At 39.1% G+C, this 22,996-nt stretch overlaps 1 protein-coding gene across 1 annotated transcript in view; it reads right to left on the bottom strand.

The window, feature by feature from the left end:
- Positions 1-22,996, bottom strand: part of TBCK (TBC1 domain containing kinase) — a 367,627-nt gene that overhangs the window by 328,307 nt on the left and 16,324 nt on the right. Inside the window, exon 3 of the mRNA XM_089680503.1 lies at positions 19,408-19,480. Within this exon, the coding sequence (XP_089536629.1) occupies positions 19,408-19,480 (73 nt within the window). The remainder of the gene's footprint in view (positions 1-19,407; positions 19,481-22,996) is intronic.

The raw sequence follows: 22,996 nt of genomic DNA, 5'->3' as shown, positions 1-22,996 counted from the left end.
TATATTGTATATGTATTTTTAAACTTGTGACAAATATGCTTTACTACAGACATGTAAAAAAGATATTCTGATAAAGTCCAAAACTTCTAATTATCATTTTGGAGAATTCTAGTGTCTTACAAATAATCAGGATGGGTCCTTTCTTATTTTACCACTGTAAATGTGTTCTCTCTTTTGTTTACTCAAGTATTATATTTAAGACCCGCTTTTACTTTAAGTATATATAAACGATATCAATGAACCTTTTTGGCCTGTTAAATATACACTTGATATGGTTTCGATATGTCTTTTTTTAATAAGACAAAACCAATGTTGATACTATTAGAAATCCCATGAGCTTCTAACTTTGTGTGGATTCTGCTGTGCTGAGATCTCAACCACTGTTATCAACCCTCCCCAATTCTCCTCTGTGAACTACAGAACACATGCCCCCTATGTCAAAGAGATAAGGTGGGGCAGCAGTCCTGACACACTGAGTAAATGATGGCATCCTAGGACAGGAAGTATGATACTGGAAGGATCACCAGCTGAAAGTAAAGGGAATAAAAACATGAAAAATGAAAATCAATGTAGCAACCATATATACCAAGTCCACAAGGGGGGGGGGGGGGGGATTCCTTCCTGATCCCCCAAGAGGCAATCAAATATTCCCTGGATAAACAGTCCCTTGTGTTATTACCCATAAATGTTAACATTCAGTAATGTTATGTTAATTTACGAATGCAACCAGCTTTTTTAAAAACTACTGAGCTGACCAGAACCAGTTCTTGAGGGAATCTATTCTACATGTTCATAGCTCTTACTGTGAAGAAGCCCATCCATATATGGAAGTTACATTTCTTTTCCTCCAGATGTATAGAGTACTCCTCTATCCTTTGTTATTACCTTAAAGTGAATAACTCTACACCATCTTCTCTATATGGATGGCTTATGTATTTAGACATGTTAATTATATCCCCCCTTAATCTCCTCTTTTCAAGAGAGAATAAACTCAGTATAAATATTCATTCTTCAAGTAAGATATGAGCTCCCCCATGCCTCCTATCAGTTTGGTTGCCCTTCTCTAGTTCCCCAATATCCTTTTCGTGAACTGTTACTTAAAATTGAACTTCACATTCCAGATAAGGTCTTACTAATGCTTTGCACAGTGGCAAAATGATGTCTCTGTCTGGAGTCTGCACAACTCTTTTAATAGAAGGAAAGATTTTTCTAGCTTTAGAAACACCCAGATCCTTCTCCAACATTGACTCCCCCAGCTATTCTCCTCCTAGTATGTATGATGCATGCATGTTTTTAACCCCAAAGTGCATAACTTTAGATGTATCAACATTAAACCTCATCTGCCACATAGCTGCCCAATTCAACAGTACTTTAAAAGTGATACTAAAGCTTTTTTTTTTTATTTTATAAAACACGTTTTACTTACCTGCTCTGTGCAGTAGTTTTACACACAGCTGCCCCGATCCTTTTTTTTGGGTACCCCGCTGGTGCTCTGACTCCTCCCCCTTGAGCAGTGGCCCCAGAGAAAGTTGTTTGCTCTGCGGTTCCCGAACCGCTGCTCTATGCGGCCATAAGACGCAAAGCGCAGCGGCTCGTCCCCCCTCTCTCCTTATTGGCTCACTGGCTGTGATTGACAACCAATGAGGAGGGAGAGTTCCTATACAACTGAGGCTTGAGAAGGGGGGGGGCTGCACACAGAAGGTTTTTTACCTTCATGCAAAGAATGCTTGAAATAAAAACCCTTGAGCCTTTAGAACCACTTACAGGTCTGCTTGTAAGTTAGAGACATCCTGTAATGATATTGTTCCACTACAGAACTTGTCTTCAAACACAGAAATGGTACTTCTAATCCCAGACACTATATAATTTATAAAGAAGTTAAAAAGTAGAGGTACCAACACTTAACCTTGGGGTACACCACCAATAACCCTAGATATTTCAAAATATGAATTATTAATCACTACTTTCTGTATACGATCCTTTAGCCAGTTTTCTATCCATTGACAAACTGAATTTTCTACGATTTTAGAATTTAACTTAACCATTAGCCACAAAGCCCAAGTATACTATATCCACTGACACACCTCTGTCTAAGTGATTGCTTACTTCCTCACAAAAATATAGCAAAAATTCTTCTATGTGGTCTTTCACCAAATTTGGCTTGGCTGTAAGCCATCTGGTCCATGTACTTTATTCACCTTTATTTTGTCTAAATTTCTTAACCATATCAATTTTGAGCCATTGAGGTTCTTTGGGGGCTGTCTCAATACCAGCACCATTATGGACTTGAGTTACCCCATTTTCTTTTCTATATGCAGAGCTGAAGAAGGAATTTATTAAATTTGCCTTCTATTTGTCCCTAGTCACCAACTCTAAATGTACTTGTAAAGGGTCTACATGTTGAGATATGCTTTGACCACAATTTTAAAAAAAATCTACTTTAAAATCTGAATTGACCTTTTTTTTGCTTTTTTTTTACTGTGTGTTCACTTTTCACATATTGACACGTGAGGGAAAAAAGGCAAAACCTCAAAAAGCATGTGACTCATCCAAGCAGAGGAAAACCAGCTAGTTAGCATGGGTGGTCTCATATCATCAGGGTGTGAATCACAGATATTATTATATATTTGGACTGTATCATGCTACTCTAACTATATGTACAGTGAAAAAAATATACAAATATATTGAATGGAAAGAATATGTTCATATTAAGTCAAGGTCACAGTCAGTGAAAATATAAAGTGAAATTTGGTAAAAACCATAAAACAGTACCTACTGGGCCCAGCAGTTGTAAGACTGTTAAAGATTCTGGATAATAAACATTAAATGGCATCTTACCAGTTCTTAGATGTGGTGGATGCATTTGTTTTCTCATTTAGACATGCTTTTATTTTTACCTGGTGATCTGGCCAGCATTTCTGTTTTTCAACAGAACCAGCTGTCCTGCAGATGTAGCAGATAAATGGTCGAGATAAACCATTTAACACTGAAAAGGTGTGCTTACAATGATCAGCTTTTTTAATTTATGTAAAAATCTTTATACCAAAAAGGAACAAAAAGGGCAAAAGCTGCAACTGCCTAAAAAGTGTTAGCTGAGGTTTAGTTTTAATCTAAATTTGCTAGCACATCTAACATTTCCCTTTCCACAGACTGGCAGTGCTCGGGGTCTCTCTTTCGCCTTCATGCAAGAGGGTAAGCACCTTAATACAGAAGGTGTGTTACTGGGCAGAACACCAGGTGAAATCAAATGGGAAAAAAGTAAATAAATAAACAACGTAGCCACCACATCTAATGTTTGGTAAGCTGCAATGTGGTCTGCAGTTTAATACCACTTTAGGACTGACACAGGATAATAAAGAAACAAGAAATGATATAATTCAGGAAAAGAAGCAATTTTTATGAGGGGCGTTTAAGTAAAACTGGGACTTCTGAGCTTATATAAATAAAACAAGAGCAAAACTGCATTTATTTTTTTGACATACTCCCCTGCTACATTTATACAGTTACACCATCGTTTAATTAATGCCTGGAAAACTTTGACATAGAAAGATTTGTCAGTACGCCTGAACCATCCTAGGACAGTCTGCTTCACTTCGTCATCAGTGCTGAAATGCTGACCTCCGAGGAACTCTTTTAGGGCTTCCAAACAGGTGGAAATCACTTGCAGCAAGGTCCAGGCTGTAAGAAGATGTGGCAATAACTCCCAGTCGAGTTGCTGTAGTGTGCAGGCAGCGTGGTGAGCAGTATGAGCTTGTGTGTTTTCTTGGAGAAACAGGACACCATTAGAGATCAAACCAGGCCGTTTTTTTCCGAAGACACGTATGCACATCATTCATAACATGACAGTAATATTTAGCTATCTTGGTAGCCAGCGTGCACTAACTTTTCAAAAATGCAAATGTTCGTGGATGCTGGTGTTCACCATTCCCACAGAAAGATTTGTCTCTTGTCCAGGATCAGAAGTTCCACATGTTGAATGTTCACAGGAATGATTGCTGAGGGTTGGGAAGCGCCATGTCCAGGATCGTCACTGACAGATGTATATAAGTTTATACCATTCAAACATCTTACTGCGGCTGAGCATCTCATCACCGTTCCATGCTTGAAGGCTTCTGTAGATATCCACGGGTTCCATGCATGCACTAACATGGGTGTCAGCCATCTTGATTAACAATCACTGGACTGGCCACATGTACGCTGCCTATCAGTAATAGGACACACTTGCATCCCTTTTTATACCCGTAAAATTAAAAGTCCCACTTTGACTTGAATGCCCCTAGTACTATAGAAAATAATTTGGCCTTAAAGACAAATAGTTTACCCCAATAGACACACCCAAACTCATAAGTGTAAAGCAACGTGGTTGTCAATGTACCTAACAACAGCAGCTGCCACTTTTTTTAGCCTTTTCTATAGGTGTGCAAAGAAAACTTTTTTTTTTCATCCCCAGAGATGTTTGTGGATAACTCTACCTATCTTTGAATCCTATAAATATGCTTATGACCAAAGAAAGTCAAGATTGGGGGAGTGGGGGAGGGTTTTTGATAAGCAATTTACGGTTTTCTCTCTCACTAGATAAGACCTTTACAATTAAAAATGTAAGTTTTCAGGGAGATCTCCAGCAAATTAAACACAGAAATAAGTTTAAAACGTGCAACCTTTTTTTTTGTTTTTACTATGTCAGTAGGGTTACTGACAGAAAAAAACATTCCTATAATTCCTTTTACATGTAGGCTTGAAAGTCCCTGCTGAGGAAGGAAATCTTTCCTAAGAATTAACACGTAAAGCAGAGCGGTCTTGAGTGACGTCATCACGTAGATGGGCATAACTTTTCGAGAACCCGTCAGAAGGACAGGAACAATGTGAGGTGGATTAATCATGGCAGATGCGGTTTATTAATACATGAATGTGCTTGTATTTATTCCTGGGGAGAGCACTAGATGTTCCTATCTTTCTACTTGCAAGGAAAAATCCTTTTTCTCTGGAGCCAGTAAGCAGGGAGAAGTATTGGCCAGAAGGGAGTGACCGGAATTATCCTCCATTATGGTGGCTTGTTTGCTGGGAATCAATGCTATCTTCAGCAGGCTGTTTAAGGCCTCCAATAATCTAAGAGGTCCACTTATGAGGGTAAAGCATCCAGCAGTCAATACATGTGTGAAGATGTCGGAGTATAAAGGTGTAAGGGAGAGGAAGAGAAAGACTTGATGATCACTATTTTCACTTTATTATTTGAACACATTTTTGCAAAGAGAGTTGGGGCACGTTGTTTTAATGTGAAGATTCATCACAATAATTACCATAAGGATATGGTTTATCTTTGATCGTTACACAGATTTCAGTATATATAGCGTGTTATTTTGATCACAGTTATAGTGATTAAGTGATACAGTTACAGTTTTAGTTATAAACCATTGTTATTGGCAGCATTTATATACAATTCATCACGTATATGCAACTAGATTGATACAGTAAATATTTATTCATTTATTTATTTTTTTACAAAAGCAGGTAGGACAGGCAATAAAAGAAATAATGGAAAGTGCTGCACTGTTTTTTATGTTTAGGATTCTCTGGATAGGTGCGAGACACAAGGTTCTGCAAGCAAGCTCCTGGTAGTTTTCGCTTTAACCACTTGCCCTCCTGAGGATTTACCCCCCTTAATGACCAGGCCTCTTTTTGCTACTCGGCCCTCCACTAATTCAACTGATAATTGCGCAGTCATGCAATGCTGCACCCAAACAAAATTTACGTCCTTTTTTTCACACCAGTAGAGCTTTCTTTTGGTATTTGATCACCTGTGCGCTTTTTATTTTTCATGCTATAAACAAAAAAAGACCAAAAAGTCTGAAGAAAAACATTATTTTTTACTTTCAGCTATAAAAAAAAATATAGTAAACTCAAAGTTGGTTATAAATTTAGGCCAAAATGTATCCTGCTACATGTTTTTGGTGAAAAAAAATCCCAATAAGTGTATATTGATTGCTTTGTGTGAAAGTTATAGCGTCTACAAACTATGGTATAGATACTGCAGCTTACGCCATTTATTTGCTATACAGTGCTGCGCTAATTTAACGGACAATTGCGCGGTCATGCAATACGATACATAAATGAAATTTATGTCCTTTTTTTTCACACAAATAGAGCTTTCTTTTGGTGGTATTTGATCGCGTGTGCGTTTATTTTTTGCGCTATAAAAAAAAGCTGACAATTTTGAGAAAAAAAACAATATTTTGGACTTTTTGCTATAAAACATGTCCAGAAAAAAAAATTAAAAATCAAATTTTGTCATAAATATCAGCCAAAATGCATTCTGCGACATGTCTTTGCTAAAAAAAAAAAACCAATACGTGTAAATTAATTGGTTTACGTGAAAGTTATAGCATTTACAAATGGCGGGAAAGATACTTGGATTTTTAATTTTTTTTTATACTAATAATGGCGGCGATCAGTGACTTATGGCGGCGATCAGCGACTTATGGCAGGACTGCGGCAGACATTCTGACACTGGGGGGGAACTGACTTGGGGTCACTGACATCCCCAGTGACACCAATACAGTGATCAGTGCAAAAAAAAACCCACTGACACTGTACTAATGGCACTGGGGAGGAAGGGGTTAACTTTTTTATTCACTGAAAGGGTTAACTGTGTGAGGGGAGTGTTTTACTAGGGGGCGGGGGTGTGTACTGCACTGGGACACGCTGATCGGGAGAGATAAACTCTTCTCTCCCGATCAGCGTGTCTGGAGCTGTCAGGGAACTGACAGAAAGCAGAGCTACTGCAGCCCTGCTCTCTGTCAGTGATTGCCGCTAATCGACGGGACACAGCCGGTAATGACCGGTCGTGACCCGGCGACTGACACCTGCGGCCTGGATTGGCGGTGCAGGTAGGGCGGCGCGTGCCTCCTACCTCTTTTGCAAAAGCGCGTTTTAAAACGTGCTTTTGCTCAGCCATGCCGCCCTGTCGCCGTATTTCTACAGTGGCTGGGCGGCAAGTGGTTAATTTGCTGCTGCACAGTATTATAACACGCAGGTGTTTCACATCTGTAGTGTTGAAGGCAACATAGACTCATACGCCAGCAAAGTGACACTTAAAATAGACAGCTAGTATTTGCTGTGAACAAAAAAATAATAATAATTTACACACACGCCTGACAACTACAAAGATGCAATGAGGTGACCCCAAAGCTAGCTTGGAGAACCAATCTTTTCTATAGGACTCTAGCTCCCTGTGTCTATGAAAAAAGAAAGAGGAATTAATGAATACTCCATAGAATATACATTAGAAGAGTGACTGCACCACCAAATGACAAAGGTTGATAAATGTAACAAATTCATGCACGTCACAAACATACAGTATACATAAATTTGTCACCAAGCCTGCATCATGCACAGGTCTCAAGGCCACTGCTGCCGAGTGCCAGTGGTACCAGGATGCCAGCTGCCTCAGGGCCGCAGTGTTCTAGCAATTAAAAATGTGGGGCGGACAAACTCCTTACTCCCAACACAAATTACTCCAAAATAAGATCAGTCTTATACACTGTCAGTTTCCTTATCTTTGAAACAACTGCATTTTTTATGAATTTGTTACATTGCTACATAATGTAAAAAAATTGCTATTAAGAGAGGAGTAGGGCCAAAGCTACTTTGTTTTTGCTGTTGGCTGACATCACTCAGCTGTCAAGGCTCTGGAAAGATCCCAACTCTAAAGTCGGGATCCACCCAGATGCCTGGACTGGCAGCTGGCTTAGCCTCTCAGTGAGCCACTAAGAGCCTAAGCCTGCCACTTCCACCCCCTCCACAGCCTGGAGGACCGCTGGAGGGGCAGAGCAGAGAGACGGTGACTGACAGTCACCAGCTCTCTGCTCACTGAAGACTGAGAACTGAGTGACCAGCGATCTGATTGCTCAGTTCTCAGTCTTAGAAGTGGCGGGGGACAGGTGCAGAATACACCTAGGTGAGTATAAATGTTTATTTTTTTTTAAACCCACACTTCTCTTAAGAGCTACCCAAATTTGTTGCATAAGTTGGAAATAGCATTAGAACTCTCGCACTGTCTTTCTGAATTTGATGCAGGACATACTTAGTCAAACATTATTTCCAGAAAAGAGTTACAAATGTTATACTGAACTGCCCCCAATGTGCCAAACTCATAACAAAAATTAGTAGATTGCCGTTATATGAGGTGACAGCTGTATTCATCCACATTTTGTTTGTCGCACCCTGCATTGGGATAGCAGCCTATTTGCCACGCAGGTATAACCTTAATGTAGTCCAATTGGATCATCAGTATATAAAATAGAGATGTGGCTTTGTTTAATTTTAAAGGCCCAGCAATGTACACTTTATTAGGTGTACCTTGCTAGTACTGGGTTGGAACCCTTTTGCCTTCAGAACTGCCTTAATTCTTTGTATAGGTTCAAGAAGGTGTTGGAAAAACATTCCTCACAGAATTTGGTCCACATTGACACAAGTTACTATTTCCTTTCTATCATGTCGAACCAGTCTGCCATTCTCCTCTGACATCAACAATGCAGCTTCGTCCACACAACTTCCGCTCACTGGATATTTTCTTTTTTACGGTCAATTCTCTGTAAACCCTAGAGATGGTTGTGCATGAAAATCCCAGTAGATCTTTGAGCAGATTTTGAAATGCTCAGACCAGCCTGTCTGGCACCAACAACCATGCCATGTTCAAAGTCACTTAAATCCCCATTCTGACTCTCTGTTTGAACTTCAGTAAGTCATCTTCATCACGTCTAGATGCCTAAATGCATTGAGTTGCTGCCATGTGATTGGCTGATTAGCAATTTGTGTTACCAAACAATTGAACAGGTGTAGCTAATAAAGTGGCCAGTGGGTGTATACGTTCCTCACATTTAGGCCTCGTTTACAAATACTCTCCAGAGTGCATCTGACAGGTGGTGAGGGAGTGTTGTATTGCCTCTTCATCGCTTTTTTCAACCCCCTAAATGCCAGACTAATGCGGTGTAACCATGTACAGTCTGCACGTTCAGCGGGTGGTAGTGCCCATTGAGCACGGAAGAGGATATCATTTGAGCCACGGTATGTGTACGCCTCCAGCTGCTGCGTCTGCAGCTGAAGAGAGGTGATAAAAACACGTCTACGCCACAGTGTTTTTCCCCCCACAACAATTGCAAACAAGTCCTTAATGGTAAAATGTATTTAAGTCTACTCAATATGCACTAGCAAGCTTTTTAGGCCTTATGATAATTGCAATTACCGTGAAAGCGTTTTGGATGCAAAATATGTGGCAATGCTTAAAATAAATAAATAGTGATCGAATGACCAAATGATACCCCTGGCCCATTTAATTCATTGAACTATAATTTTAATAAAAAAGCAATGTGCCTTCTGTGGCTTTCCAGTACATCAGGTTTTAATCTATTACACCTGCTCTCCACTGGAGTCATAATGGTGGAACACATATTGCATATACATTCAACTGATGACTGCTTCTAATGTCCTGGAGGCCATTTTCTGATTATACCAAGCTTCCAAGATGTGTAATAAAAATATATTGTGGGAAGAGAACAGTTACATTTAAGCTGTTTATAAGGATAAATGAAAATATGCTACAGATCAATGCCGATCTATAATTCTTAAGGGAATAAAACCACAATATATAAAACCTGCTGAGCTATCCCATTCAGTTTCTTTAAAAGCAATTTCTGGGTGGGAAAATTTGTTTCATATATAATAAAACTCCATGTGAGCCTCTAAGCTGTAACATAAAATAATGCTGTAAAGTTAGAAGGTATAATGATAACAAACAGGAAAGCCAGATGAAATGAATGAAGCCCCCACAGAACACATGCAAAGTATAGTGAGGAAATGGCATATGTAATTTAAAAGTGTCAAAAGTGTTAAAAGTAGTGATACAGGGATGAGTAAATCACAGAACCAGTGACTGAACATCATTATAACAATATATGAAAATCAATCAATAGGATGGCCAGAGATATTACACGGAGAATGACAGGTTGGGGGGGGGGGTGTTACAGTACTGCTGTTATATTGTATGTGTGCCCAAAAAAAGTTCTTATACAGGGGGCAAAATAAAAATTAGAAAAAAAAACAACTTTATTATACAAAAAAGAGATTTATTATAAGATAACAAAAGACATACGTGCCATAACCCACCAAAGATTTTATCATTGCGCAGAATGCAAAGAAAAAGAAGCAATGAGGTTTTACCAATTGACTCCAACAACATTATTAAACTAAAAAGAGTGTAGCGCAACCTAATCAAACACTATGGGGGAGATTTACTAAGACTGGAGCACAAAGCATCGTGTAGCCATTCATTCTAATGTTAGCGTGTTCAATTAAGCTTTGACAATAAAACCTGGAAACTGACTGGTTTCTATGGAGAGCTGTAGATTTTGCACCATGCAGTTTGTAGTGTAGTGAATAACCATGGCACTATTACATCTGCTTAAACTGCATCAATAAAGCATACATAAAATAAATACATGAGTTCAGTGTGATTTGTTTAGTGCAATAAAAATCACAACACTTTTTTCTGCCACTTGCTGATATTTCCACTATATCACCAAACGTTCCTCTTTTCCATAACTGTGTCATCAATTATATAATTCACCACCTATGCTGTGCTTCTCCACCATCTGCACCAAATGCTTACCTAAGGATTAGACCCACTTTGCAGTAAGGTCTGTGTGCGCCTTGCCCTTTAAATTGGGCCACTGTTACACCAGGTATTCCCGTCCCCTCTCTGTCAAACTCCACCATTCTCTCCTCAAGCACCAGATCTCCAGCTCTTCTGCACATCTCTGTAAGCAATAATAGCTCAGAGATACAAGAATATCTCTCATTGCACAGTATATATTAAAATCAGCTCAAATTTATTGAAAGTCAAAATTAACCACTCACACAAATTGTGCATTGTATCTCAATGCACAAAGATACAGGGGATGGACAAAAATATGGAAACACTACATGATTTGATGGTGTGAAAGGGGTGACATGTTTTGCATTGAAAGTGGAAGTGATGTAACACGAGCAATTTTCTGTGTTCACTAAGCAGTAGGGCAGCCGTTGACACAGGACCCAGAAGCTAGTGGTTTTCAATGTGGTAGTGGTGCCTACTGCAATGATTTCTACCTTCCATGGGAATCTTCTAGGTAAGACATACACTTACTTAAATGTAACTGCAAAAATATGCATACCTAAAGTTTAGCCTGAAGTATTTTATGAGTCATTTTCTGAGTTTGAATTGCCCAGGCAGGGTTACTTGGGCACCTATCAATAGTGCTCTGCCTGCCTCTTCATGTCTCTTCAGTCGGTGCACTGTTATTTGTCAAAAACATGATAGGGAGAGATGGTGCAGAGGACAGAAAGTGGACCTAGCCTTTAGCTGGCCTTACACCTGTAGATTTTCATTAAAAAAACTCTTGTCTTCAGGATATTCATTGGATTATCAAAGTGTTAAAGAGGCCAATTCAAAATCCACAGAGTTAGCAGAAAAGATTTAAGAAGAAGGATGGAAATTTTTTATCGAATCTAATGGTAATGAGAGAATTTCTGCTAAATTGGCTCCCAGCAAAGAAAAGTTGTAACTAGTGTTAACTGTATGCACAAAGTTAATCAAGATCATCAATCGAAAACTGAGACACTGACACAGAGGTGTCCCTAGAGTAGGTGTCACCCGGTGCAGTAACACTTGGTGACACCCCCTCCGACGATCCCCGCAGAATGGATCGGATCTGCGGATTGAGCATAATGGATCGGACCATTATGCTCAATCCGCAGATCCGATTTATTCTGCGGGGATCGTCGGCTTTGTTTACAACTTACTTTTTCTTGGAGAGGGCCCGGGACAACTGCGCATGTCCCGGTTTCAGGCACGATCAATCAATGATAGCAGTAGATCTATCATCGATTGATTGTGCCTGAAACCGGGACATGCGCAGTTGCTTCAGGGGGACATATCTACATGGGACAAACAAGAGATCCCTGTGCTCAAATCCCAACAGCTAGTGCATGCATTTATCCATCAGGTGCCAGAGTAGGACAAACCATAGAGGGATTACTTTGACGCAGTTGGCCAGCTTAAGCATGTATTGCAATATGTGTGAACTAAATATCCCTATTTATTGCATAGTCTGCTTGAAAGGGTATATACCAGTGTGCAGAGGGTCCTTCAGAATATCTACATGGGAGACACATCTTGCCGATACACCGGTGTCACCCCGCAGGATCGTCCGCATGCAACCTACACCGGGTGACACCAGACCCGCTCCAAGAAAAGATAAGTTGTAAAGAAAGCCGATGATCCCCGCATTATGGATCCGATCCATCCTGCGGGGATCGTCAACTTGCTGTACAACTTATCTCTTTGTAGAGTGGGTCCAGTGTCACCCCGTGCGGTCTGTGTCACCCGGTGTGGACCGCACCCCCCGCACCTGCCTCGGGACGCCACTGCACTGACATGATACTGAAATAAAAAGTTGTTAAAAAATTTGCCAAGTCTGTGAAAGCACCATCAAATGCTTGGATGAGCGATTTTGATACTTTCTTGTCCGAACACTTGATTAAAAATCTACAGGCATAGGGCAAGCTTTACTCTTAATGAACAGGACAAAAACTTTTAACTGAGAAGTTCAGCTTTTCATCATCTGACAATTCATATATCAATACATGTACATTTATTTTGAAACCTTATTTTATGTTCAACAGGAATATATAGCATATTCTGAGGCTAGGTTCACATGTATGCGGTACGGGACACCGCATGTGATTCACATAGGAATTGCACCGCATTCCTATTCAAATCACATGTGTTGTCCGTGTGGTGCGATTTGAGCTATTCATTTGTATGGCTAAAATTGCACCACGTCTGCCAAAAAAAGATGCAGGACACTTTTTTTCCCCAAACTAGAATCGGATTGCATGGGTGTTCACACCTATGCAATCCGATTCTGTCAATCGCAATGCCTTTTTGTGAACTGTTTTGGAGTGTCGTTAACTTAGCATTAACACCTGCTGCAGTTCGCATGAACGTCGTGCGATTTCAATGCAGTGCAGGAAACACACAGGACTCGCTGCATTTCTCACACAGCATATATGTGAACTGAGCCTCAAGATAAAAAAAACAAAAACACAAAAGTGAACAATTTGTCAGTCTGTACAAGCAACATTTAGCTAGACTTAGGAAGACATCCCCTGCTGGGTTTGAGCGGATGAGGGTTACAGGTGCATAAGGCCGTTTTGTTCTCATTTTTGCTTTTGGCGGTTGCTGGATGAATTAATCTCAGAAGCAGATGAGCCCCTGGTTTATGATCTCCTAAATGGAATAAACATTCTGCAATTGAAATAACATGCCCCTTAAAATGCTGTTGCCAACTCACAGTGCTGTGAATCGATTAGGCAGATCAGCAAAAAGACAAATCATTGTTTAAGATTTTGTGAAGCATTTCATGTATCTTCACACTGCAACTACAAAAATGTGCTTTAAAGCAAACATAGATATTCAGATGGAAGTCATGTAAAAGATAAGCAAATCTGATTAATTTATAGGTGTCAAAATTTAAAATTAAAGCATTTGTAAACTCTCACCTTGTAACACAACTCATAGTTTAAAATAGAAATGAAAGGTAAAATATTTGTGTATAGATATTAAAAAAAACATTATAAATACCTTTCTTCGTTTTTTTTTTGTAATAAATGATCACATACCCTTTGTTCGTAGCTGCTTAGAGAGGTGAGGATGGAGAAACAGCAGCACTGAATGGCTGTGCAGGGTGTGTCAGGACAAGAAGTCTTACCATTAGAGGAGAGCAGGCTGAGTTCCCAGCACAGCTAGAGAATTGACCACAGTGTGTTTTACTGCTTAGTGTGGTCAGTTTTTAATAGGAGAGCAAAGGGACTGTCAGGAACACCAGGAATTTCACACAAAGGAAGCAATACTAAAGAGTACGTTTTCATAGAAGTACATGGTACAGCAGGCACATATCAGGAACATGAAATGTTGGGTTTACATGAATGGGTCAGCAGTGTACCTTAAAAGCATAAAAAAAATTAACTTAACCCTTTTTTTTTTTTAAACACAACTCATCACAACACACCGCACATAGTTTGCAGCAAGGGTGTTTTGGCCACTACCGAAAGAGTGATTTGCAGTAACGTGTGTTTTATTACATGTTAGAATCCTGCTGGACTGTGGGTTTGGTCTACTAGGATAGATCTACCAAGAACTGGATGCAGAAAGGCCATATGATTGAGCAATGGACATGGGTGAAACCAGAAGTTTTTTTTTTCACTGTGTTAAGAAGTTCCTTATAGATGCTGTGAAAAACTATTTAAGATCATGGAAGGATCACATATTTACATATTTCTATTGTATTATGTTGTTTAGCTTATTTTACAGTACTGTCAAAAATTTAATAAATGGAAGGTGAACTTTCACCTTAATTCTCCTGACATTATTCATCTATAATTGTATTTACCAATTAGAAAAGGTCTGAGGTATATACAGTTGTGTTCAAAATAATAGCAGTCAGACATCACTAACCTGATCAATCACTGTTTTTGGAAGAAATGATATTTCTACATGGCAAATAATTTACTAGCAGGTGTAGTAGAGTAATAGAAATCCGACAGACCCAACAGTCATGACATGCATGCTGCTGATTCTGTGTAATTGAATCACTAATTGAAAGGGGCATGTTCAAAATAATAGCAGTGTGGAGTTCTATTAGTGAGGTCATTCATTCTTTGAAAAACAGGTGGCAATTATTGCCCTTATTTAAGGAAGGAAGGCAGCAAATGTTGTACATGCTGGTTACAGTGCATTTCTCTCTGAAATTCTGAGGAAAATGGGTCGTTCCAGACATTGTTCAGAAGAACAGCGTACCTTGATTAAAAAGTTGATTGGAGAGGGGAAAACATATAAAGAAATGCAGAAAATGATAGGCTGCTCAGCTAAAATGATCGCAAATGCTTTAAAATGTCAACCAAAACCTGAAAGACGTGGAAGAAAGCGAAAAACTACCATTCCAATGGATAGAAGAATAGCCAAAATGGCAAGGACTCAGCCAACAATCAGCTCCAGGAAGATCAAAGAAGGTCTAAAGTTACCTGTGAGTACTGTTACAATTAGAAGACGCCTATATGAAGCCAAGCTATCTGCAAGAGGCCCCCGCAAAGTCCCACTGTTGAAAAAAAAGATGTGCTGAAGAAGTTACAATTTGCCAAAGAGCAGATTGACTGGCCTAAAGAGAAATGGCGCAACATTTTCTGGACTAATGAAAGTAAGATTGTTCTTTTTGGGTCCATATGCCAGAGACAGTTTGTCAGACGACCCCCAAACACTGAATTCAAGCCACAGTACACTGTGAAGACAGTGAAGCATGGTTGCGCAAGCATCATGATATGGGGATGTTTCTCATACTACGGTGTTGGGCCTATTTATCGCATACCAGGGATCATGGATCAGTTTGAATACATCAGAATACTTGAAGAGGTCATGCTGCCTTATGCTGAAGAGGAAATGCCCTTGAAATGGGTGTTCCAACAAGACAACGACCACAAACACACCAGTAAACGTGCAACATCTAGGTTCCAGACCAACAAGATTGACGTTATGGAGAGGCCAGCCCAATCCCCGGATCTTAATCCAATAGAAAACTTGTGGGGTGACATCAAAAATGCAGTTTCTGAGGCAAAACCAAGAAATAGAGAAGTGTGGAATGTAGTCCAATCATCCTGGGCTGGAATACCTGATCACAGGTGCCAGAAGTTGGTTGACTCCATGCAACACAGATGTACAGCAGTTCTCAGAAACAGTGCTTATACAACTAAATATTAATTAAGTGATTCAAAGGAAAGCAAAATCTTCAAACATTTTTCAGTTTATATAGTGAATGTTTGAGTTTGTAAAGAAGAATATAAACACTGCTATTTTTTTGAACAGGCTAATATTCACTTTTCTTCAATTTTTTTTTAGAGGAACAACACAAATTTGATATATTTTTCTTCATGTTTTGATTTGGAATAGAATGTGTAGTGTTCCCAATGCATTTGGGTGTATGGAAATAAAAGCTATTAGAAGGATTTTGAGCTTTATTCACTTTTTTCAACACACTGCTATTATTTTGAACACAACTGTATATGGTTACGGCATGAATAACCAGTGTAAATTGACCAAGGACTTTTACAGTTCCTATTATGGCGCCAGAAGTAAATTTTGTTTCCCACAAAAAGTAGAACATCCATAGTAGACTTTTGTTATGTCTACCTTTGAGCCAATACTGCTAGAATGAATAAAATTAGTTTGAATTTAAATGAACTTGCCACTTCAGCCCTGCTAACTAAGGTATTAAATATTTAAATACAGAATACCTGTTGCAAATTTCAGTCTGTTTTGGGAAATGGATAATATTATGTCATACTACTGAAATGTGAAATTCTACATATAAGTGGAGTTAAGTGCATTTTAGAAACCACTGGTTGCTGACATTTCTTAAAGACTACAGTAGTCAAACTCTGTAATCGCCTTTGGCTCTGTTCTTGTCCAGTTTGAAATTTAGTATGCTTCAGTCTACCTTGGTGTGTTCTTACACCTCTTCTTTCATTCGCCAAAATATAGAACTAACAAAAGATGTTCATCCTATTTACAGCTGGTATTGATGACCTCAATGGAAACTGTTGTCTGGACACTCAGAGGGGAAGAACAGACACATCAGTGATGAAGATTTTCCATGGAATAACAGTGGTTATGATAGGAGCAGAAACAGTATATTGTATGGATTGCAGTATATAAAAATTAGTGCAAAGGCCTCACCAACCAACAAACACACATATCAGAACAGGAGAGGGACTGAACACAGAGCTGGATTAGTGACAAACTTGGTGAACCTTAGGTCTTGAATTCCAAATGAATCAAATTTTATTTTGAATTCACTGTCTATACATATACATTTTGTTGTAAGGTTAGTCATATAATGACTGATATTTGCACACAGTAACCTGGCTTACATACACCAAATGGTAGAAAGAAAAAAAAAAACAGTGCCACAAATTAGAGTAAGCCTGAAACAAAACTGCAAAGCTAACATCAACAGGTGGCTGACACCGTAAGCTGCCAGGATATACATGTTGCTGCTGAGTTTCTAAAAACAATGCCACATGGTACCCCATGGGCAAGCTATGCAACCATGCTACTCTGACCCCAATATTGCAAGTCAAGCTGATAAGTTGCAAAGGCAGTCACTAGGCCCTAAGCTCCTGTCTTGGTTGCCTTGTGGGCAGGGTTGCTAATAGAAACCACAGGATCCCATACAGCCAACCTGAAAGGGCCCCCTCAAATAAACACAGTTTACTATACTGCAGTTATGAATGAACACAGTGAGCAATCAGTACCAATCACTCATTGTGTTGATTCAGGAAAGAAAGAAGCTGGTAAATAAAACATATTTACTGCACCCTTCCCCCACTCTCCATCCTAAAGGACCCTAATGTGTACTTGCAGCTACCAGTGGGAAGGAGAGGTGGGAAGCCAGCAGCACTGTGGGGTTAAGAAAGGGACACAGGGGCCCTTGGCAGTAGAGGGAAACATATTGTGCACAGGGAGGGTGATTGCAATTACTGCCTGATCCCCTGTATGGCTCTCTCTGCAGCAGCTAAAAGCTAGAGGGAGAGAGCGGAGAAGAAGCTGGCTTTCAGCTTCTGCAGAGAAAGCCATAAAGGGATCGGTTCCAGTAATTGCCATCCTCCCCCCACCATGCCGATCACCCAGCTGCCTGGGCCCCCTGCTGGCCTGGGCCCCATACAGGAGGACCAGTGGTACACCCTTATCCACAGCCTTGCTTGTGGGTATGATGGGGTATGGTCAGGGGGGTGTCAGCTTGGGTGGAATTGCGTGTCATTGAAGGATTACAGGTATGTGGTTGTTAATGCAGGTGATTCAGCCAACAGGGGGAAAGGGAGGGGGTTGCATTGCAGAAAATATTTTGTGACGGAGGGGGAATACAGATTGATTTCTGTAAATGTGTTCATCATCACACCTTATATAGAGACAGAAAATATGAACTGCTGCAAGGCTTATTAAATAAAAGTAAATTTAGCTGGTACATATGTTCAGGACATTGTGTCAGATAGCACTACTGAACAACCGACAGCACATATTGGATGGATGGAGAAGAACTTGTTTCCAACTAAATTTAAACTTCCTTTGGAACAGCAGTGATGTGCCACAACCATGATCTAACATAAATGCTAATCTAAAAAGGCAATCAATCTTTTGTATCGAAAAATGTAACCACATACTGGCAAGTGAAAAAATTTAAACCACTCAGAAGCAAGTAATTTGAATTACCATTGAAGTTTAGCCATAAGACTTGTAGGGCTGCAGCTGGTTGCCCAAATCAGTCACTTGCCCTGAGACTCACATATGCTGTTGGTCAGGGATGGATGCTGAAATCTGGGCTCTGCTTTAAGCACTGAGCACTCACAGGAATTGGAAATTACCTTTGCATGGTAGCAGAATCTTATAAGGATAGAAAACAAGGTATTGATTCTTCTTTTTATTATACCCAGGATAAAGTTCCTCCAGTCCAGTGGGAACCCACTCTAAATTTGCACAATAAGTGTGGATACTTGGGGACTGAAATGCAGAAATGTTAGCATTGTAGTCCACCAGGAACGCTAGAAACAATTGGATGTTTTGCCTTTCTAATATATAGCAAAAAACAAAATGATTCATTTTTAGTGGACTGACATTTTTGATGACAGAAAACAATATGGGAACTCATTAAAGTGGAAATGGCATCATATACATTTTTTTAGATAAGTGCATGTACTTTTTCTCCAAATGGTTAGTGCCATCATAGTTTATTCCTCATCCAGGGTAAGAATCTTCTTCCTGGACCGAGATCTTGGCTTAGAGATGACACTCCTGGTTCCCTGTGCAGTTCTTGCCTGTGTTCACAAATGTCACAGGACAGCTCCTGCTGTAGCTTCTCACAGTTACAATTGCAGGCTCATCACTGGAAAAGACTGAGGAAATGCTTCCCCTTATCTGTAGCAGACTGATGACATCATCTCAGTCTAAGCAAAGTCACTGAAGTAGAGGTTGGGGACTGTTTTATAATGGTAAAAGGTGGAGCTTTCATAAAAAAGAAAATGATAATGTTGCTGTATAAAGTGACATGTAAAGGATTTATTAATCCAGACTAGAAATTTACTGAAAGGTCCGCTTTAAGTGCCCACATACAAAAATTTACAACAACATTTAACTAAAGCACAAACATTATCCATTTACTTGTTAATCCTATGTCTGTTTGCAGGTGATCAAAGAAAGCAAGCCATAGTGTGCCCACTAGTTTTGTTAGAAAATCTTAAAAGGTGTACCTTATGGGGAGACATTACCTCACAGGCTTCCTGCCCTTCAGCAAATCTTCAAGACTTTTTTCATAATGCTCAGCTACCACCACCAGTCTCTCTGTGTAGAGGTAAAATAGAATAAATCAATACAAATAGAATATAATGAACATCCATACATTTTGTTACTAAACTAAACATAATAAAAAATATAATATTACACCTTATTCATGCACCCCTAGACTTAACGAGAATTTAACCCTTGCAGTGCTTGGAGGGATGGAGCCCACAGCAAGCTTCCTGAAGTTGGAATTTAAAGGAGGGTGGGTTATGCAAACCCAGAATTTAGCTTTACGTGTCCAGGTGTGCTTGGCTTGAAAGAGAACATTTTAATAGACTTAAGTGAGGATAGATTGTTCTGAAGCCATAAGGTTAACTACAATGCACCTGAGCAACACAAACCAAAAACACTATTTCATTCAGTTTTAATATTCAAAGCAAATTCACCATTCATCTATGTCTATTTTGCTGAAAAATAACTTTGAAAAACACCCCCTAGCATTTCTAGCCACGACCATCTTGAGTAAGGGCAGATGATTCATGCAGCATTTACTTCCTGGAATCCATCTGCCCTTAGGTCAGGCATGCAGGCAAGAGGGTGTGCTTGATGTCACTTGCCTAGGCATGGAAGCCAGGAAGTAACTGGAAAAAAAAGGAACATTTATTTACTAAGGATTAAAAATAGTCAATGATGACTGAGAGTGAAGTTTCGCTTTAACATCACGTTTTGGAGGTCAGCAATTCTAAGCATTGGAGGCCAGTAATGTTTGCTGATGCTACATATGGTCATGTGAAAAATTATACACCCTATGGAAATTGTTGACTTATTGAACACATTTGTACAGGCAAGCATTAGATCTGTATTTGAAAGTTCTTAGAGACTGATTTTAGCTGACAACTGTTAGATTGTTTTACTTATCTGGTCAATCATCAACAAATTAGCAATCATTTGAAGTCCATGCCACTTGTAGACTAGTTTCCTTACAGTGAAAAGACGGATTTAAAAAAAAAAATGGTATTCTTTTTATGTCCCTTTTTATGGACATCCACTATTTTCATTCTGAGGGCCTTACAAAGTTATGTTGATCCTGGCATGAAGACACCACATTCATAGCAAAGATAACACCAGACCATAAGATATCGGAAGTTAAAACAAGGTTCTGGCTGCAACTCCCTGAGAAGGTTCTAATTATCGGCACCTAATCTGGAACACCTGATTCTAATTTCATGGATTTGAAGAAGTGGCAAATGTAGCAGTGTACTTATTTTTGACTTTTTCTATATTACAAAACTGCAGTTTGGTTAATTTAGATAATGAATATAAATGAATCATGTCAATGTTTTGTGTTATTTGTTCCAGTATATCATGTTTATTTGCAGGCACTACTTAAATCAAGATCTAGTCAAATGTCACATGACTGTAGCAGTGGTCAAACATTTGTTTCTTTGTTCCCAGTACACCCGTGTCTTTCACCTTAGACCTATAGGCCAAATAACATGCAGCTTGTTGGTGATGTACATATATTCCAGAATTCTATTATGTCATGTCCCAAATACTGTATAAGCATAGTACCTAGTATAGTGAAAAATAAAGTCTGATACTTTTAGAAAAAAAAAAACAAGTGTAGGCTAGTCATGTAGTGTTAGTTGGATTTGGAAAATATATGCTCCAATTAAACATTTTACTGGATGCATTCAACCGGATTTGTCTCCCAGAGAGGAAGAATTCACATCAGCTTTGGCCAATCTGTTCCGTCTACAGCCTGACAACTAAATGTAATGGCCCAGACACAGTTATGTTTAAAAGGTCCCACTTGTCCTAGAAAACATTGAGAATTTCTCAGCACATAGTTTACGAGTATAAATAACCTGTACATATCCATGTGTTACTTCTGATGTGGTATGAGGTCTACAAGCGACTTTGTCATGTCAAAGCTCATTTTTAAAAAAAAAATCATATCTTTCTGTGAAAAGCTGACATTTATTTTTCAACATTGCACACAGATTTCATGACCAAATGTGGCAGATTATGTGCCAAGACAAATTTTTATTACTTGTTTCAGGTTTCTGGTATAAATAGAAACGGGTAGGGTTGGTCATACCATTCCATCCAAGGATAAGAAAACCAGCCTAATTCTTCCACTTGCAAATTCAGTTTACACTGAGTAAAGCCAAGCAAGGTTTTCACATGATAATTCTGCTTGAAATGTTGCTTTATGCCGGTGACATACCACCAGAGACCTAATGGAGAAAGTGGCCACTTTTTGCCTTGAAAAGATCCAGACTGCAAAACTCACCAAGAAGAAAACTAGAGACTACTGTAGTTTTATTCAGTTCAGCCATATAAAATAATGCTCTGTGGTTTCCTGCAGGTCAAAAGACTGATCCTTTTCCTGCCTGCCAACATCCTGAAGAGAGAACTAAAACCAAATTAGCCCACCCCTAGCATACTAGTACAAAAAGCTAATTATTTTAACATTGCTGATAAGACAAATTTTTTTTCTTCATTAAACAATGCTGTCATTTAGATAAAATTATCCAAGTAGCGGGAAAATCTTAAAATGAGCACCTAGTTTTATTTTCCAGAGCTCTTTGAGTGCTTTGTAAGCATATGCAGCCTTTAGCTCAGAAGACCAAATTTTGTCACATCATCTTTTCTGCCATACAGAAAGCACTGGAAGGGATGTGGCACAGCCCAACTTTAAAGTGCATCTAAACCCTAAAGCAAAAATGGTATACTTCTCAGCTTACCAATGTTTCGAAGTGGTGACTGCATTAGTCTTCATTTTGTATAGCTCTTTCCCATTTTTTACTGTATATCTGGAGATGCTGTCAGTAACACACTTCTTGTCATAGTATGACAACACTCAGCCACTCTAATGTATCTATTAGGATGCATGCTCCTGATTTGCACTATTGCATGCCTACCACTCTCCTCAACAATCTAAAGTATGGGGGGAGTTCTGTAGTTTGCAGAAGAGAACTGGCCTAGGCTGATAACATTGCTTGAGGTTTCAGTGCAATTACAGGCAAAGTGAACAAGAGATTACAAGCATACTGGATTTCTCGCACGATAAGCATTTTTTTTTCTACATTTGCACCCATCAACTAGGTATAACAAAAAACACTTTCAGTAGTATTTCACATATCAAGACAGAGGTGATTGGGGCTTACATACACTTTAAAGCTGAAAAGCTGCTTTTTTGCACACAAATTTCCCTGGATTTGAAAGGTCTACAAATTAAAATAGGTTAAGAAGAGCAAACCTATCCAAATAACATATTATATTATTGAAAGACAGCAAATATTTGTTTTCAATGATAAACTAATAAGGAAAATCAGTCACTGACCACAGCTATCAGCTAAAAACAATAGGAAAGCTGTTTAGTATGATCAACAGGACTATTGCACATTCTATGCAGGTAAACTCCATTTTAGCAAATGGCAATATAGTATTATAAACTAACTGCCATTATAATATAATGGTTCATTGTTTCAGCCATGCTGACCAGATCAAAGAATTAATGGGGTTGATTTACCAAACCTGGAGAGTGCAAAGTCTGGTGCAGCTGTGCAT

Source organism: Staurois parvus, unplaced genomic scaffold (assembly GCF_062004578.1).
Source record: "Staurois parvus isolate SC_StPar_1 unplaced genomic scaffold, SC_StPar_1.0 ptg000244l, whole genome shotgun sequence".
Lineage (NCBI taxonomy): Eukaryota > Metazoa > Chordata > Amphibia > Anura > Ranidae > Staurois > Staurois parvus.
Note: the sequence above shows the minus strand (reverse complement) of the source record. Positions and strands in the feature narration are given on the sequence as shown.